The 25,805-nt window shown below is 40.3% G+C and overlaps 1 protein-coding gene across 2 annotated transcripts in view; it reads left to right on the top strand.

The window, feature by feature from the left end:
- SH3RF3 (SH3 domain containing ring finger 3) overlaps positions 1 to 25,805 on the top strand; it is a 495,467-nt gene that overhangs the window by 412,585 nt on the left and 57,077 nt on the right. For both annotated transcript variants that reach the window (XM_063458008.1, XM_063458017.1), the window contains one exon: positions 4,467 to 4,637. In XM_063458008.1, the coding sequence (XP_063314078.1) occupies positions 4,467 to 4,637 (171 nt within the window). The remainder of the gene's footprint in view (positions 1 to 4,466; positions 4,638 to 25,805) is intronic.

Genomic DNA, 25,805 nt, shown 5'->3' with positions numbered 1-25,805 from the left:
ACGTAGACATGTGCAATTTGCTTAGTTCCAAATGTACATTCGTCCGAATTACCATCCGGACATTCGGATGCTTGTGAATGTCTGAAGTGCCGAAGTTCCGAATCACTGAAGTGACTATGTTCGGCAGTTCCGAAGTGCCGAAACCGAACCAAATGCCTTATCTAGGGTTAATTAGTTTAAAATGGTTTTACACTGAATGGAGGAATGTGGGAACCAATTCTATGAGAGGAAATGGTTATAGTGCCTAAAGTGTCCCTTTAAATCACTTTTGTTTTTGTTTATGCAGCCCTACCTCTCCTGCTGTGATACACACCACCTTGATGAAAATTATTTTCCCACTTTTAATCAGATCGTACAGCACAGTGTGTTTACTTTAGAAGTTATTATCTCCTGCTAATTTAATAGAATTTTAATTGCACAGAATGATCCTGCAGGCTATTAACAGAGCAGGAGATAGCAAATGCTAAATTACGCATACTGTGTGATAAAGGAAGTTTAAAATGTTGATATTTCTTTACAGAAAAAGTATAGGGAGGATGTGTAAATCACCAGAGGAGGTGTGGCTAGGGCTGTATAAAGAAAGTGATTCAACTACTAAATGGCAGAGAACTGAGCAGTGTGAGACTGAAGGGTCACGGTCTATACACACTTGTTTTATGTATTTTCTCTTCTTGCAATTAGAATGTGTTATAGTTAGATGGGTCAAAAGATTCAAGGTAATCAATGCATTAAATGTTAAAGCAAAATGCACTTTGCAATGGAGTTTGCAAAGAAAAAAAAAACATTTTCATTACATTAAAACTTTCTATTTTTCCATTTACAAATTCGAGTATAAGTTTTCCATTTACAAACTCGAGTATAAGACCAGTTTTTCAGCACATTTTTTGTGCTGAAAAACTCCCACTCATCTTATACTCGAGTCAATTGTCTGTATTATGGCAATTTACATTGCCATAATACAGACAAGGACCGGGGGCTGGCAGGAAGCTGTTACTTACCTTTCCTGCAGCTCCTGTCAGCTCCCTTCTCTCTCCTCCGGTCCGTGCAGCTCCCAGGTCAACTCCCTCTGCAAGTCTCGCGAGAGCCGCGGGGTCAGAGCATTGCCACGGGTTACCGTGGCAACGCTCCGTGCGGCCGCGAGACTTGCAGAGGGAGCTGACCTGGGAGCTGCACGGACCGGAGGAGAGAGAAGGGAGCTGACAGGAGCTGCTGTGAAGGTAAGTTACAGCTTCCTGCCAGCCCCCCTCCTACAGCCCATCCACTGGACCACCAGGGAGTGAGAGACCCCCTCCCTGGCCAGCTAACAAGCAGGGAGGGGGGCCGAAAATAAATATATATATATATATATATATATATATATATTAATAATACAAAAATAGTAATAAAATAAAAAAATAATATAAGAAAAAAAATTATATTAAAATAATAATTAAATAATAATAAAAAAATGCCCACCCCCCACCAATGCTCTCATCACACACACACACTGCACTCATACACACACACACTGCACTCATACACACACACTGCACTCATACACAGACACTGCACTCATACACACACACTGCACTCATACACACACACTGCACTCATGCACACACACACACACACACTGCAGTCATGCACACACTCACACTGCACTCATACACACACTCACACTGCACTCATACACACACTGCATTCATACACACACTGCACCCATACACACACTGCACTCATACACACACTGCACTCATACACACACACTGCATTCATACACACACTGCACTCATACACACACTGCACTCATACACACACACTGCATACACACACACACTGCACGCATACACACACACTGCACGCATACACACACACTGCACGCATACACACACACTGCACTGCATTCATACACACACTGCACGCATACACACACACTGCACTGCATTCATACACACACTGTATTTATACACACACACTGCACTCATATACACACACTGCATTCATACACACACTGCATTTATACACACACACTGCACTCATATACACACTGCATTCATACACACACTGCATTCATACACACACTGCATTCATACACACACTGCGTTCATACACACACACTGCACTCATATACACACTGCACTCATATACACACTGCATTCATACACACACTGCATTCATATACACACTGCACTCATACACACACTGCATTCATACACACACTGCATTCATACACACACACACACACACACTGCATTCATTATATACACACACTGTAAATAAATATTCAATTAATTAAAAAATTTTTAGGATCTAATTTTATTTAGAAATTTACCAGTAGCTGCTGCATTTCCCACCCTAGTCTTATACTCGAGTCAATAAGTTTTCCCATTTTTTTGAGGTAAAATTAGGGGCCTTGGCTTATATTCGGGTCGGCTTATACTTATTTTCAGAATTGTGAGTGGTCGTCCTTTATGAAAAGTGTGTCCTTATTTTTAGATCTTATTTTACTATGCTTGCTCTATAATGGTTGTGTTAATACCTATAGTGGTTATGTTTCATCCAAATTGCAAATCTTCTGAATGTTGGGTATTTGGCGATTCATTTTAATTCTGCAACCATGAATCACCATGTGACCAAATCCAGCTTCTACAGAACTGCAGAAACCAGAAGCCAATCCTCTCAGTCATTTGTTGGCTATTTCTTTACTTTCAGCATTCATAGCAGTAGTGTGAGAGCAGGCTTTTTTAAAGGGTGCCCACGAAGGCACATTAGACTTTATCACTGAAACAGGAGTTAAGTCTAATAGTTCTTCCCCTCCACCCCCCTTTCTTTATATAGGAAGCATTTTGGTTCTAACACTAGTCAAACAGTGTATCATTATTGTATTTGGTGCAAACACACACTGTTACTCTCTTGCTATATTATTCAGCACTGCATATACAGGGAGGACTGAAAGTTTGATACTTGATTTTATTTGTTTTCCTTATTATATATAGATTATTTTATATAGATTGATACAATACATTTAGATAGATTTTAGATAGATTGATACAATACAAGTTGGGTTGTATTCTATTTTCAAGAGACATACTTATCAGTAGATTTTGTCTTCTTTTTTCTTATCCCAATGTTAACCATTTAGGGATTACCGGTATCCCCCTTTTTTTGCTACTACCATTAGTGTGCCTCTCCACTATACAATAGGCTCTACTTTCCTTAATTTAATTAGTAAACAAAATCAGCATTTATGACTGTTCCCTAGCCATCAATTATCTCTTTTTTGCCACTACGGGAGGAACCCAGAACCACAAATTACAATGAACATGCTCGACCATTGCACATTTCAGTTGGTTCCTGATTCGGGTACATTTCAGCTTGAAGTTCCGAAATGTGACGGAACACCCAATGGGCTCACATTCAGACAAACTGCAGTTAAGATAAAAACAAATCTCCAAGTCTAGCAAAGAACCAGCTCTCCAGACCTTTGACATCTTTGGCAGTTACTGGAATAGTTTATGTAACCTTTAAATGTGACCATTAAAACCTAACAACATGATCTATGTTTCCCTAATATTATTAGATACATCAGGCATGTAACTAGTTACCATAACTAGCTTAAAATATGTCATCTAGTTTTGTCTAATACATATTAGTAAATAAAACAATGGAGAAGGCATAATTGGGCTTATAGAAGTTCAGCTTCTATCATTGTATCCAACAGAATTGGAACATTTTGACGTATGCTTTAGTAATTTATACCAATCAACATATAGTTTGAATATTTTTCTTAGTACAAAATATTGAAACCTTTACAGGTTCATGTGGAGGGGTCTTCAATAACTACAGCTGTCCCACCTAAATTCTTGAAGTTATTAATGCTAAAGTGCTTAGGCTGGACATGCAGGGGTTGCAAACAGAAGCTGTGATCAACTGTAAGGAGCTAAGAGATATACAATGAGGACCTGTAAGTTTAGAAGCCCAATTCGCACACATTAGGAGTCATCATGATAAACGTTGCAAAAAGTTTACAGTATCCAGTATATCTACATATATCTACATATATCTACAGTATATCTACATGTCTTCAGTCCATCTTGAAGACAAAAACAGCCTATATATCAAAATGCATTATTTTGTAGTTGTTGCATTAGTAAATGTATGTAAAACATTTGATCTTAAAACCATAGTAGTCCAACGGGAATTGTTTATTATTGCGGCACCTAATGAAACATTAAAAAACATCTTGCTGTATTTAAAATGCTTTAGTTTGACATCCCTATAAATTACATGGTATAAACCCATCACCTGCCAATTTCATTTACATTTTTCTCTTGTTTTTTAATCATAATTAGGTCACAATACATCCCAGTTGATCCATGCATCATACTGATGAATGTGAAAATGATTAAAAATGTCCTTAGTGGTTTCACAATTCTGGAAGTTTTAGTAAGTCCTAATAGTAAGTCCTAATTTTGCCATTCCTGCAGATACTTAGCCCTCTACGCATACAAACCACAGAAGAATGATGAGTTGGAGCTCCGAAAGGGGGAGATGTACAGAGTCATTGAAAAATGTCAAGATGGATGGTTCAAGGGTACATCTCTCAGGACAGGATTGTCGGGTGTCTTTCCAGGCAATTATGTAACTCCTGTTTCCAGGTGAGGAGATTAATTTAAAATACTTCAGATTCAGAACTTGATGCTATATGTCAGTGACAGATAACAATGGCCGTTGTTTGTGAACAACATTATCTGTGATGCTTAGTCAACAGGTAATCCATGACTACTAACAAAACCAAACAGTGGGGAAACAGCTAAAGTCTTTAAAAAAAATAAAATCACAATAGCATAACACAGTTTAGCAATTGAAGCCTTCGCCCCTCTCTTCCGCAAATAGGGTTGCATTCACAAAATGCAGACAGGGCTTCAAAATACCTTCCCTGATCACCTTGAGGGGCTAAGAAGCTCACTCTCACTGTATACTGGACTTCTGAATATAAGTGCAAGATAATGCATCTTGGACATAAAAACCTATGGGCAGAGTACAGAATATTTGATAGAGTCCTAACCTCAACATCTGAGGAAAGGGAATTAGGGGTGATTATTTCTGATGACTTAAAGGTAGGCAGACAATGTAATAGAGCAGCAGGAAATGCTAGCAGAATGCTTGGTTGTATAGGGAGAGGCATTAGCAGTAGAAAGAGGGAAGTGCTCATGCCATTGTACAGAACACTGGTGAGACCTCACTTGGAGTATTGTACGCAGTACTGGAGACCGTATCTCCAGAAGGATATTGATACCTTAGAGAGAGTTCAGAGAAGGGCTACTAAACTGGTTCATGGATTGCAGGATAAAACTTACCAGGAAAGGTTAAAGGATCTTAACATGTACAGCGTGGAGGAAAGACGAGACAGGGGGGATATGATAGAAACATTTAAATACAGAAAGGGAATCAACACAGTAAAGGAGGAGACTATATTTAAAAGAAGAAAATCTACCACAACAAGAGGACATAGTCTTAAATTAGAGGGACAAAGGTTTAAAAATAATATCAGGAAGTATTACTTTACTGAGAGGGTAGTGTATGCATGGAATAGCCTTCCAGCTGAAGTGGTAGAGGTTAACACAGTAAAGGAGTTTAAGCATGTGTGGGATAGGCATAAGGCTATCCTAACTATAAGATAAGGCCAAGGACTAATTAAAGTATTTAGAAAATTGGGCAGACTAGATGGGCCGAATGGTTCTTATCTGCCGTCACATTCTATGTGTCTATGTTTCTATGTTACTTCATCCCAAAAACTATAATTTGCATTATTATTTTGACATATTAAAGGGAAAATGTAAAAGAACAAAGTGCACCTCCTTAAAAAAAAAAAAAGTGTTTTTTTACGCATTTCGGCCACCAGTGTGGACTTCCTCAGGGACAACCGACATGAAAATGCAAGTAAAATCAAATAAAAAACAGCATAAAGCCCTCTTGCTCAGTTTATTTCCCATTTGTTGATCCCTCTGACTATCTTTTCGTTTATCTGTGTTCATGGATGTCCCCTTCGGTGTTTCTAGGTTTCATCTCTGGGGTGATCTTTTAATTCCTGACTTTTACATGTGTTTGCTTATCTTTTCGTTGCACAGGCGTCTGCGTTTCACTAGGTCATGTGAGGTTTTCACATTCAAGCAAAAATATTAACACTATTTAACAATCACGTCTTTCATAAGAAAGTAGCAAACTAGAGAAGGAAGAAAAAGGATACACAAGTATAGTGTTTATAAAGCCTATCCTTAATAAGTACCAAATCAAATTGGAACCCATAAAGACAAATAGAGTTTCATATTAATAAAATGATTTTGTACATATATTAACTGCATGGGTATTGATGGATAGGTCTATACAAATAAATACCTACTAATTAAGTCCTATTCCCACCTAAATGAAGACGTTTAATACTATTCCCCTGTAAGGTGTTAGTGTATAAACTATTTTACTTTCTAATTGTAATATATATAAAGTGTATGTTTCCTTGATATTTTAGTCACTAAATTATTCAATCTAATGACTCTGATATACACATATAAAGGGGCTATAATTGGGAAGTATATATCCTAAAAAAACATATTAACTGTAATAGTTCTATATCACATATATAGACGCCAATTCCTGATAAATGAGATCTATATAAAGATCACACTATTCGGTGATATACTCAATCTTGGTATTGAAGCAGTAAAAAGATTCTTGATAGTAGATGCAAATATGCCTAGTGATTGGGTATGTTTTAGTCTTGATTGTATCACTTTATTTTGAAACATAATTATTTTTTCTTCGATAATGATTATTTTCTGCAGATCAGGGGGATGGCCATGGAGACCAAGATTGCCCCCAGTTATGTCAGCTTGTTTAGGAAATGTTGAAAAGCGCAATATACTGGTCTTAGCATGACTGGGAGGCGCATTAGAGATGATGTACTTATAATTTGGAGGTGTTCAATTTTGATATATTTTTTTTAAATTACAGTAATGCAATACAACATGGACTGATTTTTTACCCCTTATTTCCATTAAAAGCAGACTGACTTCTTAGATGTGACCATTTTTGTGGAAGAAAAGAAAAGAAGTCTAAATATTTTATTTTAAAAATGAATGGCAATGGATGTGATCATTATTTGAGTTGCCACTACAAAGGAGCATTGAAAGAAGTCAATTTACAAATGTTAGAAGGAACTGTTCAAAAGCAGTGGGTTTTAAAAAAATAAAATAGAATATATAAAGAACAAACTCATTGAGAGAGGTTATAATAAAAATAATCTGTAGAAACGTATCAGGGCTTTTAATGAAAGTGGATGCACACATAATTTGTTAAGTTCTAATAAAAATAAAACAGTCAATAAGGATTTTCAATATGCCTTTATTACAAACTAACAATACCAATATCATAATGTAAAAATATTTTAGCAAATACTGGCCTATACTACTCAGTGACCCCATTTTAGGGAGCATTTTGCACACAAAAAAGCCCCCTATTCTATATAGGAAAGGAAATGTTTTTAAAAATAGATTGGCCGCAAAATTGTGTTCGTTGAGAAGAAATAGATCACAAAAATATAATTATGGAACCTTTACAAATAGGCTTTAGGAATTGCAGTGATTGTAAGGCATGCAGATCTAAGGGCTTAAAATTATTTTATTTTTAATTGTTTTATCACTGGGGAACAGTTTTCAATTAAATCTCAGATCAACTGTCAAACCAGTTTTGTAGTCGACCTGTTACAGTGCCCATGTGACAAACAATATGTGGGTAGGAGTCAAAGGAGGCTCAGAGAATTTTAGATCATTATTTGTCTTTATGGGTTCCAATTCATTTTGGTAATTATTGAGGATAGGCTATACTTGTACACCGTTCTTCTTCCTTTTCAGACTCTATTTTGCTACTTTCTTATGGAAGCAGTGATTGTTATATAGTGTTAACATTGTTGTCAAGAGAACAGCGCAATGAGAAGATAAGCGAACACACATTAAATGCCAGGAATTGAAGGACCACCCAGGGACAAATGCTGGGAACACCCAAGAGAACGGGAGGACATCCACACCCATGGATCAACGAATAAGAGAGAGAGAGATTGGGGGATATTTAAAAGGCAAGAGGGGTTTATGCTGCTTTCTATTTGGTTTTACTTGCATGTTCAGATCTGTGGTCCCTGAGAAAGACAACACTGGTGAACAAAATGTGTAGAACCCTTTTTTTTTTTTTTTTGTAAATTCTTTATTTTGTTGTGCTCAAATAACATTCAGACTTGCGCTGCCACAACAGCAGGAGCAAGAGCATAAACACATTTAGTATAACAGTGGCATTAGATAGTACTGCACATTTTAAATATATATGCAAAAGGTAACATTGGTAAGCGTCTACACAAGCATGTTTGATGAGAGAATACAGCAATATAATCGTGTGGGTGTATGTCAGGAGAATGAGGCTTTTTCTCAAAATGGTAGATTTTGTTAGTAAACTTGCTTTAAGTGAATGTTGAGTAACAGCAGGCCTATATATATACGTGTTAGACGATATAATATGCTGATAGGTTTAAGCACTGTGTTAACAAATTATATTCTGCTTAGTCAAATAGTTGCACATTTTGTAATTATGAGATAAAACAGGCTAACAGTAATCAAATCAGCTATAAAAAGAGGTACACATGTTGGTAATAGCAGTAGAGTGACTGGTGTGTACTTATGTAGTGACCTGTTTTGCTTTACAGTAGTAACTAATTAATATGTGGTGCACAAACGGGTCATACTGCGTGAGCAAAGGTTAGAGTACGGTGGGTAGTAGAAAATATTGCTAAATGTTGCGTATTTTGTGGGGTGTTAAGTACCCATGACATTCCAAGTAGCAGTATTTGAAGAGGAACAATAAAAGAAACCATAAAAGGAAAGGAAACACGTAAGTTACATATGTGCAGCCAGGTTAGAGTAATGGCCTGTCTGCCCATGGGTGTTCAGGAGAGTGGCTGGTCTTCGGTGCCTTTTGTTTCATATGGGGACTAGGTAGCATATGCATATGCTTGATTATATAACAATTAAATGCGGGATGACCCGCTAGGCAGTATATGCGATTAAGCTAATATATGGTTGGCATCACGCTGGGTCTTTGAGGTAGTCGTACATTTAGTTTTAAAACATGAGGGCATGGTAGTGTGCTGCGCGTAATGTGGTTGCTTAGGCAATTGTGGGCCGCTGTGTTGCAAAGGGATTTAAACGTAAATTGTAGACTCTGCTATAAGAGAAGTAAGCTAAAATTAAAATTAGGCTAATATATTAGGTCAATATATGGTTGGCAACATGCTGGGTCTTCGAGGTAGTCGTCCATTTTGTTTTAGGACAGGAAGGCGAGGGAGTGTGCTGCGCTTAAAATGGTTGCTTAGGCATTTGTGAGACACATAAGTATAAAGTGAGTTAAACATAAATTGTAGACTCTGCTATTAGAAGAATAAAAGCAAACAAAAAGAAAAACCAAGAAGCTGCTCAGGAACATAGGTCAGACGTATTTCGGACATCTATATAGCGTACAACATTCCCAGCAGTAACCTGACTAAGCAATATAACTGAGTGTTTACAATAAGGAACGAAAAGTAAAAACAAGATATGAAGTCAGTAGGCAATAATAGGGTCTATGGCAGGTGGTCTGCCTATCCATGTGGTAGCAGTCCTTGCATCCCGGTTGGGGAAATATCTTCCAGTCATCGTTCATGTGGTAACTGTGACATAGGGGTCGGGTGTTAGTACCTGTGGCACAAAGGGGGTTATTCGAGACGGGTCCCAGGAGTGGTGTGGGGGCGACGCGTTCTGCTGGTTCAACGGTGCAAGAGATTCTCGCGGTAAGCCCAAGGCCTGCAGCAGCTGTGTTGCTTCGCTTATGTCCCGGATCTGGTGGGAGTTCGTCCCCTGGTGAACAGCCAGTGTGTGGTTGGTCCGCCAGCGATATCGGAGGTCGTGTTGTCGTAGGAGTGCGGTGAGCGGTCTAAGGGAACGCCGCCACTCCAGGGTATCGCCAGAGAGGTCCGCAAAGAAGTGTAGTGACATGTCCTCGAATTGGAGCGGCGTTTTCCCCCGCAGGGCAGTGAGGGTTGCCGTTTTGTCTTGTCTGGTACGGAAGGTTACAATCACATCCCTGGTGGCTGTGTTTGGCGCTTTGGGCGGGATGGGGACCCTAAAGAGGTGCTCCGGGCTAATCTTGTCGGCTTGGGTAGGTGGCAATACACTCGTGAGTAGGCGTTTGATGAGCTGTGGTAATGCCGCATCAGGTATCGCCTCCGATATCCCCCTAAGCTTGATGTTGTTGCGCCTCCTGGCGTCCTCCTGTTCCGCCATGCGGTGTGCCGTGTTCCTTTGTTGTAGCTGCAGGTCACTTACGGTCTTTTGGAGCTCCACCATATCTTTGGAGTGGTTTGTGGAGGCGTTTTCGAGGGTGTCTATGCGAGTTGTCAGACCCCTCAGGTCTCCTCTCAGCGCCATGATGTCTTTCTGCAGGCTAGTCTGTAGGTCTGCAAGTAGTTGTTTCAGGATTAGCGTAGTTACCGGGGAGGAGTCCGGTGCGGGTTTGTCGGGCTGTGAGGGTATTCTCGGTGCTGGAGCAGATGGGTAATCTTCTCCCGACATGTCATCGGAGAAGTCCGAGCAGCCTCCGTGGAGAGCCGCCATGTTGGACCCGCTGGCTCCACGCGCTTGTCTCCACATGTCCCCTATTGTAAGTCCGGTGGTGGGTTTTTCTGCGGTAATTTTCTTGGTTTTTCGTCCCATATCGTTGGGGACATGTAGGGGGTCTTAGTTTTGTTTTGGGGGTTATGCCTTTTTGGGTTTTTTCTTCGGTTTTCCCTTGTGGGTCTCGGAGCTCCAGTTTGGTGCGACTGCTTCCCTCTGCGGTCAGGCTCCGCCCCGAACCCTTTTTTTTTAAAGGAGATATACTTTGTTATTTTACATTTGCACTTTAAATTTCCAAAATAAAATTTTATGATACAAAATATTTTTTTGGACTGAAGTCCTGCTGAATATTCAGGAGTCGAGTATCCAGTGGGAGCAAGCATCTTAGCCCCACAACTTGTTCGTTGGAGGCACCCTGAAGCTCTTGTCTGCATTTTGTGAGTTCAGTCCTAATTGCAGGGGACCAGAGCATTCCCTAAATGGTGCTATGCTATTGTGATTTTATTATTTTACAGTCTCTTGACATTTTTCCACTTTTTGGTGGCATATTTCTGTTAAAGAGACTTTAAGAAAAGGGGACTGGGAAGGCTGCCACACTTTTACATCATATTACTAAGCTAAGTATTATAGTATTATATTATATTTCAACTTTGAAATTGGTGGTGGAATAGATTTGTTTTATAATCCACGCATACTATATGTAATTGGCATCACCCAAAATTATACTAGAGCTCATTGCGATATTACCTGTTTTTAATTAATAATTTCTAGGGATAAGTATAAATGTGATATAATATTTAAACATTCCACATTTTATAGAGTTACAACCTGGAAATAAAAGTGAAGTGCTATGATGTGAAAGTTATTAAAACAAGAAATCAGACACCCTTGCACCTACTGCTCTCTTCATTGATTTGACCTGCCTGTGGACACTTCTGGCATTCTCTTCCTACACTCCCTAGCCGGCATTATCTGTGTTGGTTAGTGAGTTTCCATAGCAACCACAGCACACGCTCTGTATTTGCTATGCATGGAGAGCAGAAGGGCAGCCTGTGGGAGCCTACGCCAAATAATCGATTGACAGCAGGGAGGAAGACCTACTTTTAAATAGTTTTTTTTTTTACCAATCTATAAATTTGCTAGCAAAACTGCTAGTGCAATGTAGAGATGAAATTTAAGACACTTTGAAAATTTGACCATGACAGGTTCAATGCTCAGTCAAACCACTTATGGCTGCAATGTTATGAAGGCTCTGTATGTTTATGGTCATTATCCTGTTGGAAGATGAGCCTTCCACCCACTCCCAGGTGTATTATAAATTGAAACAGGCTTCCCTCAAAAAATGCCATGTATATGGCTCCATTTATAATTGTATTTGCTTGTCATCCCTTTTTATATGCCTAATATTCACTTGCTACAATTTTAAATGATGCTTCTCCCATAAGCCTGAAAGACTTGAGATGATTGGGGAAATAGTAAAAAAACAAGTGCTTATGCGCTTCTGGCCAATTGCTAATTAAGAGCATCCCTCATAGAAACCAATAGAATGTCTCTGAACATTTAGGATGTTTCCCATCAAAATAGCACTGTTTTGCCTCTACATACAGAATGGTCTTGTGGCCATTCTATATGTATTTGTAGCATATTTTAGTACTGGAAATGAAATTTTACTCAAGACGAATGATGTTGGATTCATCCCTGCAAGTCCAACAGTATCCTAAAAAGCAATATCCATCTATCCCTCCCTTATCCAAACCACTCTCCCTGTTTCTCCTGTATCATAGTATCCTCATAGCATGATGCAACCACTACTGTGCATAGGATGATATTCTTTGGGTTCTAAGCATTGTTGACTTAGGACTTTTCACAAAGGCGTTTTCTATATATTTCCTGTGTCTGCTACATGCTACAATTCCAAATTATATTTGATTTTTTGTTCAGCAATGGTTTTCTTTTCTGCAAATAATCCCTCTAAGTAATGGATCATTTTATTTAAAGCAGATTGTGACGGTAGTCACCATCACTGGGATAGAAGACAGACACTATATGTAGGTCTCCAGATACCTCTCGTGTTTTGTAACCCTGTGCCCAGTATTGGTGCAGGCTATGTTGAATGTATTACTTGTCTCTGCTTCTCTCCCCTCCCCCTTTTTCCTGTCCTATTGTTTCGCCAGCAGGGCGTTGTCCCAGGGACACTGCCAGACTAGTTTAAACTAGCTGCCTTGTCCCTCCTCAATCTCCCACAAGCCCTTGCTATTGTCTGACCCCACCCTTCCTTGTACTGTAGTGCTCTATTCACCCTATTGTATGTGAATCAGGCTGTTGGGGGCTTAAATATGTGTGCTATATCTTTTAAAGTTAGTTGCTGTTTTAAACTTCACCAAGTGTTGTCTGGTGGTTGGTCTAGGGTGGAAAAGGACCTCAGTGATCCCGGTGTGAATTGCTCCAGGGTCCCTGATAGCTACGAGGAAGCAGACTTGGCGGAGGTACTCGGTCGGAGTACTGGAGTTACGTTACACAGATCTATCAATTTTTGGGTTTTTGCATATTTTGCAAAGACCACCTAAAGTGTCAGATCTGTTTTGGATCTGATGGCCATGGGGTGCAGGAAAGGTATTACCTCAAATTATTAATTACTAGTGATTATCTGCTTTTGAGGTAATAAAGCAGTGAAAATTTTGATTAAATAAGTGTACTTCTCCTTGTTTGGTATATGTATATATATATTTGTTTGACTTTTTTGTATATATTTTGCTAAAAGTAAATATATGTTTGTAATATTATCGATCTAGTTTAGTATAGTCTTTTAGCAATGTGTTCATTGTTTGATATTGATCTTCATACATTCAGTACTCCAGTATTTGCAGATTTAAACAGCTTTACATCACATTAAAAGATATTCTCTTACCCATTATGCAGCCATTTCTGTTGTGCATTTAGTAATATTTTATTCTCTACTTGGAACATATTTACTCTAATCAAGCTGGGTGCATGAATGAGGAATTTATAGTATTACAAAAATCGGTGCAATTTCAAGATTTTACTACTTATTTGCATTGAATATTAACAGAAATGGATTGCAGAAATAGTCAGAAATGTCACAACTGTGCAAATATATTAACAAAAATATTAAGTAATTGCTGAGCTGACCTCATAACAAAAACCACTTGTATTTGTTCTTCTAACATACTATTTATTGTGAGTGATATTTTCTGCACAATATTTTTATATCACTATTTAAAATAGTAGTTGTTCAATTCCTTTGTTGTTTTTATGAAAAACCTGAATAAAATATATATTTGAAAAAAAAAATAGATGCAGCCATCATTATTGCAACATTTAAGTACACCATTCTATTTTTAAATGATGGCTAGTATATGTATTAATTATGGTAGTGTCCTATATTTCTCAATGTGCAAATAGCTTTGTGCTTGCTCATATTCCTTTCTATTGTATGCCGGATAACAAAATGAGCATACTCTGTTAACCTGAAATCACGACTGCACTATCTTCATTTATACGCTATATAATGTAATGGAGCTATCTCCGTGGGATCCAGCAGATTTGTGGTAATATTGTTGTGTTGTCATAGTAACATATTGTCCTGGCAATTTATATGCATTTATTCACAGTTGTTACTAGTAAAAACATAGCAAACTAAATCATTTCCAAAGGGCCAGCATAGTACTAGCTCTGTTATTGCGTAATATCTCTGGGAATGATATATCATTTTATTGCTGTAAAGGTTACTTTTAATGCTTAGCCATTAGCACCAGTAAACAGAGTTATACTTCCTCAGAATTATTTGTAAGCAAGTTTCGTTGTGTAACAAATGTCCCAGAAAATTTTAGCAGTTCTACATCCGTACCTTCTCACATAAACCTGCATATGGCTCATTTATTTTTATCAGTGCTATATATATATATATATGTTTTTCACAGATTTTTCACTTCTTTACTAGAAGGTTACATAAAACATTTTTTAATATCTGACCAACAGCAAGACAATAAAAATGTACCCTTTTTATGGTGATTTTAGAACAGGCCTCTCTTAAATGTTGATATAAATTATGTAATACCAGAGTTATTTTTTGCAGTTAGTGAAATTTGCTATTGCACTGTCAGTGTGAACTTGCCTGAACTAACTTCCTTACATCTACTTACTAGGACTAAGTGTAATATTTTGGATTAGTTTCTCAGATTATAATTGTGCATTACATTTTAAAATCATTTCAGATTTAAAAAAAATATTGTAATATTTTAACTTTTTTATATATTCTAATATTTTTTTATATTTTTATCTTTCGAAAAATCATTTTATAAGCTTATCAAAAAATATTAAATCCTTTCAAAAGCTTTAAAAAAAATATTAAAATCAAGGCCTACGGTGGAAATTACAATGGAATTACATAGACCTGAAAAACCATTGTAAAAAGTAGGAATTGGGGATCGTTTTAAAGTCAGCTATTGTAGCCTAGAATTGGCAGTTTTTTTGTCAGTTCTCCAAAGATTTATTTGGCTATATACTTTGATCCCAGTACCTTTAGCAGTGATCTAGCTGATGGTTATTGTATATTCTAGCTCATTTGAATTTACAATACAGCAATCACTCTTTGTATTTGTTTTTCCTCTGTTTGGTAGAGCTCTTGAATTCATTAGCTGTGACACATGATGTGCGGTCAAACAGTGCTTAGATGAATATCAGTATTGAATTGTTATGGTCAACAGAAAATCTGTTCCAACTAATAAAGACATGCAGCTGCGAGAAGTAAAAATTCAGTTTTTACCATGTTCCAAAATTCCTGAATTGTGTTCGTTCATCCTTATTTGCCAATACCAAGTATATAGCTGGCTTGGATTCGGAAATGTTGTCCTGCAGCGGTAAGTATATTTTGTTTTGACTTGCTTTGGAAGTTTTAGTCTAACCAGGGTTAAGACAAAGACAAGATCTACACCAAGACACTAATTGGCACACATGCTACTAATATCATCATAGTGTCTAGTGAAGGCTTACTTTGGCACTGCATATGCTTGTGAATGTTAGGCTGCATGCTAATTTTGTCAAATGTAGTTCACAAATATCTGTCCCCTATGCTATCTTATTGGGTTTCTTCAAACTGGAACAAAAATGAATTAATAGTTCGACCTATGAAAAGGTTGTTTTTCTTATATCAGCACTTACAATGGATACCTATTTGCTCCCAGGAAGAGTCTTGTGAAGGTAATTTGCAGTATTTAATGTTTCAACATCTAAATATTCGTAAATCTTATTTTGGGTGTAAAGAACGAAAAGCATACACATTTTTGCCATCCTTTACCACGCATGCAGACAGTGATGGCTGGTGAAGTTTAAATAATGTGAGGTGCTGCCCTCTCCGACTTGTTGGGCTCTACTTACTTTGTCCCATCAATGCCATGTTCTGTTCAAAACCAGCTACAGCTCCAGCTTTTAATGAAAAGGAAAATGCAAACATCAGAAATAATCATTACACACACATTTATTTAAGCACACACATATCCGTAGTTCTTAAAATGCTTATAGATTTTAGACATGTGCAATTCGTTTTCGTTCTGAATGCAAATTTGGAAGAATTTCTGAAAAATCCGAATGTCGCATCAATGCCATGTTCTGTTCAAAACCAGCTACAGCTCCAGCTTTTAATGAAAAGGAAAATGCAAACTTCAGAAATAATCATTACACACACATTTATTTAAGCACACACATATCCGTAGTTCTTAAAATGCTTATAGATTTTAGACATGTGCAATTCGTTTTCGTTCCGAATGCAAATTTGGACGAATTTCTGAAAAGTCCGAAGTGCCGAATTTCCGAAGTTCTTAATTTTGGAATGCCAAACCGAACCTAATTGCCGACGTGCCGAATTTCCGAAGTGCCGAAGTACTTCGGATTTCTGAAAAGTAGCAAAACAGGAGAGCGTTGGGGTTAGGGGTTGGGATAGAGTTAAGGGTAGGGGTTGGGGTAGGTTTAGGGGTAGAGTTAGTGGTTGGGTTAGGGTTAGGTGTTGGGGCAGGGTTTGGGTTAGTGGTTGGAGTAGATTTAGGGGTAGGGTTAGGGTAACTCTATTCCTAACCCTACCCTTAACCCTACCATTTGCCCTAACCCTACCCCTAACCCTACCCTAAACCTACCTCTAACCCTACTCCTAAACCAACGCTAACCCTACCCTAACCCTACCCCTGACCTAACCCTACTCTAACCCTAACCATACCCCTAACCCTACACAAACCCTAAGTCCCGAAGTGCCGAACTCCCGAATTTCGTAATTTGCTGAACCGAATATTTTCCCATGCATATTCCTAATAGATTTTATTTCATTTTTTGCAACAAAACCATCACAAAATACCTTCAATAATAATGTCATCATTTTTTTATAATGTCATTAAAAAAAATTAAAACAATGGGAATACACATAATATAGCATATGATGTGAAACATTAAAGCTGTCATTATAGCATATAATAAAAACATAAATTATTATAAACATAAATAACGATAAAAGCTCAAACAATTGCTTTTTCAAATTAGCATTTTTTTATGTAAAATAATACAAATACAAAGACCCCATAAATTGACAGATCTTTTTTTAAAATATAGAAAACTGTTCCTGTCGATTGTGAAAAAAAAACCTTCAGAAAAACTGTTAGAACTGCATCTTATATTGAGATTCTGATAATTGATATTATTCTTCCTCCAGTGACAAGTGAATCAGGGGCCTAATCTGTTTTCATTCCTTATTGATTATACTAAGGTATTTTGATGACCCTGTTTAGCTGGTGCTGATCTTGGGGCTTCATGAACTGAAGCTAAAAAATTCAGTATGCCTGAAAACCCATATTTTCCTTTATAACATAGAGTAGCGGATAGTTAAACGAACACTATGTTCACCAAAACAACTTTAGCTTAATAAATCCATTTTGGTGTATAGATCATGCCCCTGCAGTCTCACTGCTCAATTCTCTGCCATTTAGGAGTTAAATCACTTTGTTTATAAACCCACAATTCCCTGCATGTGACTTGCACAGCCTCCCTAAACACTTCCTGTAAAGAGTCATCTACAATTCATCCTTCCTTTATTGCAAGTTCTGTTTAATTTAGATTTTCTTATCCCCTGCTATGTTAATAGCTTGCTAGACCCTGCAAGAGCCTCCTGTATATGATTAAAGTTCAATTTACAGAGAAAGAGATACAATTGTTTACGGTAAATTACATATGATTGAAAGGGAAAGCAGTTTTTTTCCATGCAGGCTGTGGCAATCAGAGCCAGGAAGGTGGGACAAGGGCTGTGTACACAGAAACAAAGTGATTTAACTCTTAAACGGCAGTGAATTGAGCAGGGAAACCTGAGAGGCATGATCTACACACAAAAACTATAGTGCCAGGAAAATATACTCGTTTTCCTGGCTCTATAGGGTCATTGGGTCCCCCTCACCTTTAGGGCCTCCCTCCTGCCGGGCTCTAGGGTGAGGAAGGGGTTAATCCCTTACCTTTTTCCAGCACCGGGCTCCCTCGGCGCTGGGGACTCTCCTCCTCCTTCCCCGTCATCGGCTGAATGCGCATGCGTGGCACGAGCCTCGCGCGCATTCAGCCAGTCCACAGGAAAGCATTATCAATGCTTTCCTATGGACGCTGGCGTCTTCTCACTGTGAAAATCACAGTGAGAAGCGCGGAAGCGCCTCTAGCGGCTGTCAATGAGACAGCCACTAGAGGCTGGATTAACCCATTTGTAAACATAGCAGTTTCTTTGAAACTGCTATGTTTACAGCAGAAAGGGTTAATCCTAGATGACCTGGCACCCAGACCACTTCATTAAGCTGAAGTGGTCTGGGTGCCTATAGTGGTCCTTTAAACTAGAGCTGTGTAGGTGACTATAGTGTTCCTTTAATTTATTAGCATGATTAGGAAAACCTTTATAAATGCCACTAACTGGACTATTAACAGTGTTTAGCCTTTACAAATTACATCAGGATATACTACAGGTGGCTAATAACCGGACACATAGTATAATAAATTAATTAATTAGCTTACAAATTGTAACTTACTGTCCTGTCAAACTCATCTGTTACAATAAATAGCCATTTCATCATCTTATTTGCAATCCACAGTATGTGTGGAAAATGCAGTTCTATTTCGGCATAGAATGAACAGAAATTCTTTTGGAGTTGAATTTAGCACTGATGGGCTCTTTTAGGCTAGAGTTTAAACATTGATTTGTGGATATGTAGCTGGCAGGGCTAATAAATGATCTCTGGGTCTATCAACAATTGTTACATTCTGTTATGGTAGGTTGATCACAGAATTCTTCTGTCGCAGTGAAGAGGTTGATTGATGTAGTGGTTTTCTTTGACATTACAGTTTATCTCTATGTCTGGTATAACTGGCTCCTACTCTCAATAATAATGGGTCAGAGATTTCATGGAATAGCTTACTTTGTGCCATTTGTTTGAAGATGCATGTTTGTGTTAGAAAGTTATGTTTCTATGGCCTTTGTATGCCTTGGAATTCTATAGCATTGCTAGTGCCTGTACATCATTATTATGCAGAATATTAATAATAATAATAATAATAATATAATTGCTTTTCCATCACCCACCATCATCCCTTAATATCTCAAGGCTTTGAAAATGTTACTTCAGTATAGGATTTAGGGTAAATGTTTGCTGCCAAGCTCAGAGAATACCAGTATCAATAACCAGTAGGGTCAGTCAACACAATGCACCTGTGTTTGCCACTCCAAACGCCGGCATGCTTAAATACACATATACACATATGTGAAAAACAGACACATACATGATTACATGTAGTCAGGGCCAGATTTACTAGTTTGGGGTATGATTGCATAGTGAATATGACTAGGTGGGTGGTTGGATGATAAAAGGGACAGGACTGGGTTTGTGTATGTGTATGGAGGCTGCTTGTGGTGTTGTATGTTTGTGGGTATGGTTCTTGGGGTTGTGTATATGGGGGTGACTGTTGTGTTGCATTCTGGGCACTAGTAGTTAGAATAGGGGTTTTAGTGGTGGGCATAGTGGCTATAGTGGGGTTATAGGGACTGTGTTGACAAAATATTGTAGATATATAATGGATATACAGTGGATTATACGTGCAATAGTAGAGTGATACAGACTGTATTGGGGGATAGTGGCTATAGTGGAGGTATAAGGGCAGTATTGGCCATTACATAAGGGGCTTAGTGGTGGGATAGGGCCTAATTTTGTGCGTATAGGAGCAATAGTAGAGTGATAGCGGCTCTAGAGGGAAGGACTATTGAGGATAGGATAAAGGCAGGATAAGTGGAAGATAGCAGCTGTAATGAGGGAATAGGGACTGTAGTAGAGGAATAGGGGTTGTAGTGGGAAGGATAGTGGATGTAGTGGTGGGTATAGGGGCTGTATTGGGTTACAGGGGGCTATAGTGGGTGGGTAGGGTTTGTAGTGGGGAATTGGTGCTGTATTGGAGGTAGAGGGGTTTTAGTGAGGGACAGTGGCTGGAGTGGATAGAAGAGACTAGGGGTTGTAGTGGGAAGGATAGTGTCTATAGCAAGGGAATAGGGTCTGCAGTGGGTGCATTGGGGTTGTGGGGGGGGGGGGAAATATGAGCTATTGTGGGGGATAAAGACAATAGTTGAGTGATAGGGGCTGTAGTGGGAGATTGTGGCTATCGTGGAGTGATAAGGGATGTAGTGGCCAGTCGTGGACAAGGAACTGTAGTGGGGGGATACTGGCTGCAGTGGGGGTGTAGTGGCTGCAATGGGAGACCTTAGTTTCCTTACTTTTTCAAATATACGCTACTATGCCCAACTAATCATAGACTACTTAGTAAGTCAAAGTCAGGTACCACAAAAAAAAGTAAGATTTTTAACAATGTATTCAAGACTGGAATTGACCCATTCATTTTCTAAAAGGGACATGCATCATTTTAGCTTTGACTTAGACAGTTACCTCACTTTTCAGGCTGAAACAAAGCAGGAAAATTGGATTTTTTTTAATTTAAAAATATTTACCTATTCCTTTCTTATGCTTTCCACATCCACTTCAACGTGGACACTGATCGAACCAATCAGTGTCCTATCCTTAGGAATGCTGTAAAATTGCATTGGGCATGCTTGCCAGATTTACACATGTGCAGTTGGAAGATCTCTTCACCTAATAACATCCTGATCAGTGTGATCATGCAGAGCAGGCTCTGGTATCTCTTTCCTTCCACTGCACAATGGTGCTCTGCTACTGTCATTAGTGGACTGTTCTGAAACTGAAATATTTAAGTAAGAGGGGATAAGACTGAACAAACTCACCTAGCTCAGAGGCGTGCCCAAAATTGCAATCTGACCAAGTTTATAAATGTTTATTACATCTTTTTCAAAGTTTTTCTTTTCTTTTGTATATTTGTTGTAGTTTGCTTGCTGGTTTCAAAAAAAATATTGTGAATCATGTCCCTTTAATGTTTAACTTTAAATATCGAATACTGTCCAGTAATGTAAAAGTGTTTGTTTTACTTATAATCTATGGATTAATCAGGGGTGCTATGCATAATGTTCCTTTCCTTGTGCTATTTATTGGAAATGGCTGGTTATGATTGGTGTTAGAGACATGAGGATCTTTATAAAGAAAGGGTTAAATATGCATTATCTTCAGGTCGAGACTTTTTGTGTTCAATTAATATTTGAAATCATACCTCTCTAACAATGTATAATTATGCTAAATGTAATATCCTAACACTAACCTATTAATCCTATTACTAACATAGCCTAAACCTAATTCCTATCCTTAAAGCCATTTCTTAAAGATAAAAATAGATCTATCATTTTGACAGAATTTTCATTTTCAATTAAATTGTCTTTCTCTTAAGTTGACTTTCTGTGGAATAAATTTAAAATTGGACTGTCTAAAACTGAACAATGTTAATGTGGTCACTACTTTCTCTATAGTGTTTTGCAGCATACTTCCCAAATGTCCCTATGTAAGTGGGACAGTCCTTATTTTGGACTCAAATATCTCTGTCCCTCTTTTCTATCCTTTCTGTCTTTTCCATGAGCTTAATATTGTTTCTAAGTGTATATCAGAGCTTCACAGTAATAATGCAGTAATGTGTCTATAACTAGTTAACAATGTTAGGATATGTCAGTATGTCCTAACAATACTGGGCTTTAATGTCATTAGGGTGCACTGACATGCAGTGGCGTACACATGACCCATGGGGCCCGGTGCGAAAATTGATCCGTGGCCCCCCCCTTGCGCTTACTCTGCGCGGGCCGGTGCCGCAACACATGGCGGCGGGCACCTGGTCGCAGGGGTTGCAACCCCTGCGACCGCGGTATGTACGCCAGTGCATGCAGATGCGCACACACACTTAAAGGACCACTACAGACACCCAGATCACATCAGCTCAATTAAGTGGTCTGGGTGCCAGGTCCCTCTAGTTTTAACCCTGCAGATGAAAACATAGCAGTTTCAGAGAAACTGCTATGTTTCACTGAGGGTTAATCCAGCCTCTAGTGGCTGTCTCATTGAGAGCCGCTAGAGGAGCTTCCGCGATTCTAAGACACTGAAGGTCCACAGGAAAGCATTGAGTAATGCTTTCCTATGGGCGGTTTGAATGCGCGCGCGCACATTCGGAGCTGAGAGGCGGAGGAATCCCCAGTGCCAAAGGAGTCCGGCGCTGGAGAAAGGTAAGTGCTGAAGAGACACACACACTCTCACGAACAGATGCATACACACTAGCTAACAGACACACACATTTACTGACAGAGACACACTCAGCGACAGACAGACATACACACTCACAAAACATACACTCTCACTGACAAACACACACTCACTAACAGACATCAAACAGACTCACTAACAGACACACACAAACACACTTAGTAACAGACACACTCACTGACACTCACTAGCAGACACACACACACACACACTCTAACACACACACAAACACTAACACACACACCCACACTAACACACACACACACATGTTTTTTTAAAATTTAATCCCCCAGCCTCCTTACCTTTTGGAATGCTGAGGGGATTCCCTGGGGTCCAGTGGTGCTGCTGGGCTCCTGGGCGGCCGGTCACCGGGAGGACGGGCTGGCGGGCACGCGAGGGAGCACTCAACCCTGAGTGCTTCCTCTTCAGCTCCCTCGCGTGCCGCGTACTGATGCCGGAGCCGGAAGATGACGTCATCTTCCGGCTCCGGTATCAGTGCGGTGCGCGAGGGAGCTGAAGAGGAAGCAGTCAGGGGAGAGTGCTCCCTCACGCGCCCGCCAGCCCGTCCGCCAACCCGGTGATACCAGGGCCAGCCTCGGGGGGCCCTGAGGTGGTCAACTCCTGGGCCCCCAGGAGAAGAGGCTGGACACAGTGGGTACATACCGCAGTATGTACGCCACTGCTGACATGTCCTGTTTTTGTGTGAGCAGGGTTACGCAGGAAACTCTGGTATCAATAGGCTCGCCTTGGATATCAATACTCCACTTAGTTTAGTGGCCCCAGACTGACAGATGAGCTGCATGCAGCACTGAAAGTCAGCTCTTCAAATTGGCATTTGTGGGAAATCCCTGCTCACATCAGGAAAGCTAGGTGTCAGTGGCTCAGCCAAGGTGTTTCTGGGCTACAGGCTGCTTTAGCGAGACAGGGTCTGAACAACATGTCCTTTTTCATTGTGATCGGGTGCTGGGCAACAATTTGATCTTTGCAAGCCTGGGTTAATGAATACTGGGTGTAACGGATCACCTGGCACCCCGACTGGGTACCTCCGTTAATGGATGCTCCTAGTGCTTCCTGAGGACTCCAAGCACTCTGGCAGACACCATAATCACCGAATCCAAGAAACCTTTAAATTCTCCCAAGCGTATGAATGCTGTAGACCATTGAATAGGAACCATACGAATAGGCTTGTACCCCTAGCAGTCAACTGGAACAGCATACAATAAATCCTTCCCCCAATAATGAGACGACACATCACTTTGAGGTTAAAACAGGAACTCTGGACTGGCTCATCCAGCCTGGCTTTTATTACACTAATCCAAATACAGGCCACACCCAGGGGGAGGCATAAAATAACCAATCACATACATGGTTCAGCCCACACATCCCCTCCCCTCAGATAACATTAAACTCAATTATCCGGTACACTTTTTCAGCCAAGTTCTGGATGTACCCCAAAACCCGGGGGTACACCTTTAAATCCAGCATCGCTGGATAGCCCTTATTCAGGGGGACAACATATTCAAAATTCAAGTAATTCGGATGAATGGTTCGTGAGATATGGGGTTCCAAAGATTTGACCGACCGCATGGGTAAAGTATCCGAAAACAGTTCCATGCATTTTGGCCCTGCGGTCGGTCACAAACAAGGGAATGAAAACAGGCGAATTGCCTGTGTTATAGAGCCTGGAGAGGGTTTGAATGAATTCCCTTGTTTATGGGGCTCTTTCTACCGAACGGCGGGTCATTCGGTAGTTTCCATACGAATTTCTGGAAGTATGGAGGTCTCAGCGGTGTTTGCCTAGTCAAGTGTCCGATTTTAGTTCCAGACACTCGACGGCAAAACACCGCTGTTCGGTAGTTTAAGATGGCCGCCGCCACGTGTTTGTTTCCCGAATGGCGGCCACCCAGAGGACAAAGACCATACTGCACTGATTGCCAATTACCTGTTTGCAACATTGTTGCAAACGGTAATTGGAGGCACACTCATTCCTGGGTGGTCTGGTTGTTCGGTAGTTTCACTCAATATACTGAATGGAGTGATTCTACCGAACAATCAGAATGCTGCATACAAATCACCCAGGATAAACTTAACACATCTATAAATACATATATAATATTACAGGCATTACACTTGAATATGCTTCACAATCTTAAAGGGCCAGTAGTCCCAAAAGTCCCAATATGTCCATAGATGCTGTTAAAAGGGCCAGTAGCAGCAATATACAGTACAATATGCCCCAAATAACCCAGGGGCCATAGTCAGTAGGTAGGAGGCTAGCAAACAGGCTTCTCCAGGGCCCAGTGGCGAGGTTGGTTTTGCCACATTTCTCCCCTTTTCCAAACAGACTAAAAGGGTACCTGACCTCTTGCCGGTCAGTGCCCTTGTTAGTCCAGCAGCCCACCCACAAAACAGAAACAGCAGTACAGCCCACCCACAATAAATGGTTACTACACCTGAGTAATGGAAAAACTTGTCCAGGTCCAGGTGCCTCACCCCGGCTGTGTGGGGGACTGGTAGGCTGTTTTGGTGGGTTGCTGAGTGGGCAGAGACCAGCGGTACTCTGCCCTGGTGCCAGCACTACTACAGGAGTAGTCTGGTTGGAGCCTGGTTGCTGGAGACCGACTGTCTCCCCTTTGGCTAAACAGCCCTGTTGTGGGGGGGCAGGACCGACCGTCCCTACCCCCTGTGCTGGAAGTGCAGAGACCACGGTCCCATCTGCACAGGTGTGGGGCTTACAGTCTCCCCTTGGTACATTAAGCTGCCGCTGGGGAGAGGTGGTAACCAGCTCCTCTCCCATTAGAACACTCTGCCCATTGATGATCTGCCGCTGGGGAGAGGTGGTAACAATCTCCTCTCCCATTAGAACACTCTGCCCATTGATGATCTGCTGCTGGGGAGAGGAGGTAACAATCTCCTCTCCCATGCCTACTTTCAGTCTTTGTGGAGGGAGAACGACTGTCTCTCCTCCCAATTCAGTGTCCTGCTGCTGGGGAATAGAGACTGGGCTCTCTATTCCCAAAAAATCACGCTGCTGCTGGGGGGTAGGACCAACTACCTCTGCCCCCTGTAACTCAGCCTTCCGCTGGGGAGGGAGGACGCTGCTCTCCTCTCCCTGCACTTCACACTGCCTTCCCGGCATATCACTCTGCTGCTGGGGGGTAGGACCAACTACCTCTGCCCCCTGTAACTCAGCCTGCCGCTGGGGAATGGAGACTGGGCTCCCAATTCCCAACAAATCACACTGCCGCTGGGGAGGGAGGACGGCCCCTTCAGCTCCCTGTAGCTTGGGCGCAGAGACCACGGTCCCATCTGCGCTGGTGTGGGGCTTACTGTCTCCCCTTGGTGTGCTAAGCTGCTGCTGGGGAGAGGGGGTAACAAACTCCTCTCCCTTACACACTTTCAGCCGCTGGGG

The sequence above is a fragment of the Pelobates fuscus genome, chromosome 1 (assembly GCF_036172605.1).
Source record: "Pelobates fuscus isolate aPelFus1 chromosome 1, aPelFus1.pri, whole genome shotgun sequence".
NCBI classification, from domain to species: domain Eukaryota; kingdom Metazoa; phylum Chordata; class Amphibia; order Anura; family Pelobatidae; genus Pelobates; species Pelobates fuscus.
The sequence above is the reverse complement of the archived record's forward strand: the minus strand, read 5'-3'. Positions and strand labels throughout refer to the sequence as shown.